Here is a 6,939-nt window from a genome sequence, read left to right on the forward strand (position 1 = left end):
GGATAGTGTTATTTTCCCATACCTTTTTAATGAGAAAGTGTTTGTAGTACATATCTCTGGTGGTTTTTCCATTACTTTTTGGTATTGTGTTGAGAAATTTGACCTACTTAGCAGGATTTTTTTCATTGAAAAGTAATTTTCAAGGATATAAAGATTTGTCATAAAGTGGTAAATACTTATGAGAAATTTTATTCTCTGAAATGATATTTCTTTATTTCTTCTGATATATTCTTAGATGGGATTGACTTATCCAAAGGAATTAGTTAACCTTTGAGTTCTATAATTCTGTGGAAGGAGATAAAATATTGCCAAAATATTGTTTAAGTGAAAATTAGTATTCATATTTTAATTTTACATATTTTTTAAATAACAGCAAAACCAAAAGAGTACCCCTGAGATGGAAAGACAGAGAGCTGTGTATCATCTAGCCACTAGGCTTGTTCAAACTGCTCGAAACTCTCGATTGGATCCAGATGGTTTACGAATATATTTATGTAATCTCAAGAAGAAGTATGAAGCAGATTTTCCAAGGCCTGAACAAGTTCCAGAAAAGACTGAAGAATAATAACAATTTACATCTTGTAGTAATGAAATAATTTATCTTAATTTTCCCCCCGAGAGCAAAAGAAAATATTTTATTTTCGTATTTTAGTTGAAAATTACATTGTGTTAACCTCAAATTATCATCTATATATTCTGCATGAGAAAATATTTGTTATAACAAATGAGAACTATATGAAGGAATGATTTTGTTATAAAAAGTCAGTATAATGTACCACTCTCATCTCATTTATGAAAATTTGTATTATTAAGTCTGAAGTTATTTATGGTAGCCCAGGCTGCTAACTGAAAGGTCAGTGGTTCCAATCCACCAGCCGCTCCTTGAAAACCCTATGGGGGAGTTCTACTCTACCCTATAGCGTCGCTATGAGTCGGAATCCAATTGATGGCACACAACAAAAACAAGTTATTTACACTTGCAAATGATGGTTTAAAATGTTACTTTAAAGTCTTTAGCTTAAAAAAATGTCCTTTTTAGGTCATCGTTAACTTATCTGAACTTCTTTTTTGTATTTTATTCTAAAGTAATAATACTTATGACTCAGTAATTTCTGTAATTAAAAACCACCCAAACCCATTGCCATTGAGTTGATTCCTACTTGTAGTGACCATATAGTACAGAGTAGAACTGCCTCATAGGGTTTCCATGGAGCAGCTGGTGGATTTAAACTGCCGACCTTTTGGTTAGTAGCTCACTGTAGCTCTTAATTGCACCACCAGGGCTCTAGTTTCTTAATTTAGTGACCCCAAATTCTAACACTGTATGTTTCTGAAATTTATTAGAATAATAGTGACAATTTTGAAATACCCATTTTGATATTCAGTGTAACTCTAAAGGATGAAAGTAGACAAATAGATAATTTGTAATGCAGAGAAGAAGGGGAAGTCATCATCAGTAACCCTCTGAATTTTCAAAATGTGCAGGGTCCCATTTTCTACTCGCTGACTGCCTCCTTTTCCCCAATTTTCAGTTTTGGACAGCTTTATTAGGTGGGTAACCAAGGCAGCATAAAGGTAATATTGGTTGGTTTATTTTCCTCAATAGTTGGTTCACAAAGGAGCATTTTAGAGAATTGTTTTTCTGCAGTCATGTGGCTTTACAACTCAATTTCAGAGTTTATCTAAAGGTCATTCTTGTTTTGTAAATGGGCAACAGAAAATGGAAGACTTTCCAGTTCAGCAACTGGAAAGAGTGTTTTCCTCTCAAGCACATTATTTTTACAATTCCATCTCAGTAGATGACTTATTCACATAGTCTTAGCCCAAAGGCCAAAGATAGGGAGATTATTCTTTTCTTGGTCAACTAAGTGTCTGGAATTCAGAGTATACATTTGAAACATTTATTCAATAAGCTTCAGTATTTAGAGTAATTTGGCCTAAAAAAATTTTTTTATAGACTGGTTAGTTTCCTATTTTTGTTGATATTTGTATGTTATATTTTAAAACATTTAATACTAATATTTATTGACTTTATGGGACTATTTATCAGCAGTTTAAGTTAATATTATTAAGCAAATATATTGAAGAAGTTTTAATTTAAATGACATACATACCTTCTCTGGATAGTTTTAATTTAGTGTTTATATTTAACATATCTTTAATGTCCTGTTAGACTATTTGTATTTCTTATTGTCATGTTTAGAGAATATCACAATATTTGAATCTGACCATTAGCTATGTTTTAATTCACAGTCTTTTAAGTGAATTCTATTTTTTGTGATCATTCCTGAAAACAATTGGGTAATTTAGGGTTGTGGCAAATTTCTAGAAGGCACTGAGGAGGAAAAGGGCATGGCAGATTGTGTAGGAAGGCAGGAAAGAAAAGGCAGGAAGCAATAAAAGGAAGAAGGGGAGCAGGCTGTGAAAGAAAAACAGGCAAGCAAAGACAGGTGCAAAGTATGAAATACATTGAATAATTTCCTTGAATGTATTAACTTCCTTTTAGGTTTAACCCCAATGTTAGATTCTACCAGAATTTTAAGACTTTCTTCATCAATTAGAGCTTTTGATTTGAAAATTGCAGCCAACCAATTAATATCTTTTAATGTAGCTTTGGAATACTGAAATAAAATATGCTTATATCTTCTTAAAATTAAATTACTTTTTCTTAAATGATTTTGTGTGTAGTAGAGACATCAAAAAGCAAATGAAGATATATTATCTGTCATGGTACTAAAGAATAGAAGTGAATTCTTTAAGTCCATTCTTTAATTTTAAGATCTATTTGCTCTACTCCTTAGTTGCTCTTCACCTTTCTTTTTCTCTAAATTATGGATCATTATCTTACAATCCATGATGTTTTAGCAACTCCTTTAATTTCCACCTCAAAGCCGTTCTTTTAGTCTGTTCCACCTATCTCTTCAATCGATAAATCCCATGTAAGGTAATTTTTTTCAAGTCTAGGGTAAATAGTATGGGGATGCTTAAGAAATAATGCCTTTATTAATAAATTTACATACGGTAAATTTTGTAGTCAAACTCCCCCATCCCCTAACTTTAACCCAGCAAACACCTGTTTTCCTTCCCTATAGTTTTGCCTTTTCAGAATGTCAAATAAATGGAATCATATAGTATATAACCTTCTGAGACTGGTGCCCTTCACTCAGCATGATGCATTTGAGTCTTTTTATTGCTCACTCATATTCCATTGGTTGGAGGAAACAGTTTATCCATTCATTCACTGAAGGATATGTGGGTCTCCAGTTTTTCAGTTATGAATAATGCTGCTAATAAACATTTGTATGCAATTTTTGTGTGAACATAAGTTTTCATTTATGTAGGTTAAATAAGAGTAAAATGGCTAGGTCATATGATAATTACATTTTTTTTTATAAAAAGCTGTCAAATTGTTTTGCAAAGCGGCTGTACCATTTTGCATTCTTAACCTGCTGTGCATGAGAGTTTCAATTGTACCACATCTTCATCAGCACTTGGTATTGTCAGTTTTTTTAATAGCCATTCTAGCAGGTGTGTAGTGAGTAATGCAGTTTTAAAAAGCTAATAATTCTTCAACAGTGATACCTTATTTATCCTTCTTCCTAAATTACTTTTAGCTGCTTTTAGCTTACTCTCCCTGATAATACATTTAAAAATGTTCCTTCAACAAAAGTTGTAGAATAGGTCTCTTTTAGAAAACTACAAAGCAAATCTAATTTAATAAATTTTTACTGAATTTCCCTACTATGGACCAGGCAACAAAGTAGTTGCTAAGAATACAAAAGATAGGATATCTGACTTTGAGGACTGCATGTATATATAGTAAAGAGAAAAAAATACATATATTAAGGTTGGAACACCATGTGATAAGTATAATAATAGAGGAATGTATTAAGGTTAGTGGCAAAAAAAAAAAAGTGTACAATTCTTTGCAGGTCAAAGAAGTTTGAAGTATAAGTAAAATACGTCAGTGTTCAGGAAGGAAAAATTATTTTATACAGAAGGTTAGCATATGTAAAAGCACCGAGATGTGAAACAGTAAGCAGCCTGGTTTAGCAAGTGTTTATAGAGTATATCTGTGAAAGTGGCAAAAAGATGAGGCTAAACAGATAAATAGGTGCTTTGTATCAGTTTCTCTTGTAGGTCATGAAAGAGTTGTGGAGTATATATGTCCTTAGATGAGGGGGTAGAGGTGGTAGTAGAGGAATAACATAATTAGATTTGCATTTTAGGAAAATCATCTAGGTAGTAGAATGAATGGTTTAGGATAGGAAGTTGAAACTAGATAAAGTCGGGATAGTTAAGAGACCATTTCCGTAGTCCAGGAGAGTTGATAAGGATCAAAGGTAGAAACAATGAGAATGGACAGATGTGAGTGGGAGTCAGAGAGGAAAGTGGAGGGATTGGGTGGCTGGTAAAGAAGAGACTGGTTTGAAAGATATTGAGGAGCCCTGGTAGTGCAAAGGCTAAGCATTTGGCTGCTAACTGAAAGGTTGGTGGTCGGAACCCACCCAGCGGCCCTGGGAGAAAGACCTGGCAATCTGTTTCTGTAAAGATTACAGCCAAGAAAATCCTATGGGGCAGTTCTGCTCTGTCACATGGGGCTGCTATGAGTGGAAAATCTAGTCGATGGTACCTAAAAACAACAAGGAGATTTAGTGACTGATTAACCAGATTGAGTGAGGGGAACCCATTGAACCCATTGCCATTGAGTTGATTCTGACTCATAGTGACCCTAGACAGAGTAGAACTGCCCCAAAGGGTTTCCAAGGAGTGGCTGGTGGATTCGAACTGCCAACGTTATTAAAAGGAAGGGAAGAGTTAAATATGATTCTGGATGGGTAGTGATGCCATCATCCATGCTAAGTAATACGGAAGTAATCAGAATTCCAGTAGGAAGAGGTTCTTGAAATTGAAGTGCTGCTTGTTGCCCACCCTCTGGAATAGATATGAGTTATGAAACCATGGTGGCATAGTGGTTAAGAGTTTGGCTGCTAACCAAAAGTTCGGCAGTTTGAATCCACCAGGTGCTCCTTGGAAACAGTATAGGGCAGTTCTACTCTGTCCTATAGGGTCGCTATGAGTTGGAATCGACTCGACAGCAATGGGATGTTCAGTAAAAGTGATGACTAGGCCACATTCTTTAGGCTGTCTTGGAGTTGAAGATCTAAGAAGAGGAGGATAGAGAAAAAAATGGGAACTAGAGAATAAATGTAAAAAGAACTTTGCTAAAGTATGTAATCTAGTGTTTCTTTATATGCTGAATTAAAGGTAACTTTTTCAAGTTTCTTCACATTAACACATTTTCAAACAAAATATGTAACTATTATATATTATTAGTAAAAGAAGTATTCAAGTGTTAATATGCTATGAATAGTTTGAACTTTGTGCATATTTATTTTTGAACTTAAAATATGCTCAAATCAAAACCAGTCCAAACCTGTTGCCGTGGAGTTGATTCCAACTCATACTGACCCCAAAGGACAGAGTAAAACTGCCCTATAGGGTTTCCAAGGCTGTAATCTTTACCAAAAACAGACTGCTACATCTTTCTCCTGTGGAGTGGGTGGGAGGTTCGAAGCAGATCTTTCGGTTAGCAGCAGTGCGCTTAACCACAGTGCCACCAGGGCTCCCTAAAATATGCTGTTGTATTTAATGTATTTTGGTTAAGTGTATAAATAAACATTTCTATAATTCAATTCTATAATGCATTTGCACCTCACAGGAATGAAAGTGGGGAGAAAGGAAAAGCAAGTAATCTAGTTATCTTGCTCATGTCTTTGCTACTTTGCTATTCCCATTCTGTTCAGAAACTCTAACAATACCAGTTCACAGTGTTTATTCTGTTGCTGTGGGAGAGAATGAAAACCTTTTCACTATGCATTGTCAAAATTCTGATTGTCTTCAGATTGCAAGTGAACAGTGGAAATGGCTACCATCTGCTGTAATCCACTAAAGTAGGCCTTAAGAAACAGAGATGGGGTGGGAAAAGATGCTCATAGGCAAGAAGTGTGAAGGGTCTGAGACTTTTACCCATCTTGCACACTAGTGGGCTAGCTTGCCAGAGTTTCCTGTTGGTTGACAGAAGACAAGGGACTCCTAGGTCAGGATTTTATTAAACAAAGGACTTTATTACTAATGACACAGCAAGAAGTATGAGCTTCATGTTTGTGTCAGTTCTGCTTGCTACACCCTCAGTTCCCACAGGGGTGACATGCAGTGGCCCAGGTAGATGCTCAGTGGATTTGTCAGAGGTGAGGAACCTGAGCTTAGCAAACTCCAATCTTTTATGATGAACGTGCTTTAAGAAAACCTGCTTTACCTTTGCCCCAGAGGGAGGCATTATCTTTATTAGGCTGGACAGTAACCAAACTTGTGCTGTGCTCCAGAGGGAGACACTATATCTCCCAAGGCTCCTCATTATACAAACATCCTTGGAAAATTAGTCCAGAATAAAAGACAGCTAGTGCCTCAGCTCATAAGATGGGTGGAAATGTGAGAGACCAAAGGAGAATTGTCTCCCAGTGCTAATCTTTGTGTTAAAACCTGTTTGATTACATATATAGAGAAAATTCTAGTACCCTAGGTACGCAAAAGGAAAAAACCTTAAAAAAATTGCATTTGAATAAATTTTTAAAAATTTAGATAAGTTTCTTTGTAATAACATACAAATTTGACTGGTAACATTATCATTTTGATGTAATCTTTTATTTCCTTGCATCAAGATGTGTGTAATTTGTCCCACACAGAGAAAGGTAATGGGCAGAGCCACTTGTTGATTAAAAGGCGATTCATTTAGGATGTCATGTGAAAACACATTTTCTTTTTTTTTTTTTGGTAGTAAACAGTTACAATTTGAGGTAAGAGATTATTACTATGATTTTTTTAAGCCACTACATTGTACAATAATTGACATAATTTATTTATGAAACCCTTGAATGT

At 35.0% G+C, this 6,939-nt stretch overlaps 1 protein-coding gene across 1 annotated transcript in view; it reads left to right on the forward strand.

Moving 5' to 3' along the window:
- MSH4 (mutS homolog 4) overlaps positions 1-565 on the forward strand; it is a 118,859-nt gene extending 118,294 nt beyond the window's left edge. The window contains exon 20 of the mRNA XM_049875591.1: positions 374-565. Coding sequence (XP_049731548.1) covers positions 374-565 — 192 coding nt within the window. The remainder of the gene's footprint in view (positions 1-373) is intronic.
- The last annotated feature ends 6,374 nt before the right edge of the window (positions 566-6,939 follow it).

Source organism: Elephas maximus, chromosome 3 (genome assembly GCF_024166365.1).
Source record: "Elephas maximus indicus isolate mEleMax1 chromosome 3, mEleMax1 primary haplotype, whole genome shotgun sequence".
Classification (NCBI taxonomy): Eukaryota; Metazoa; Chordata; class Mammalia; order Proboscidea; family Elephantidae; genus Elephas; species Elephas maximus.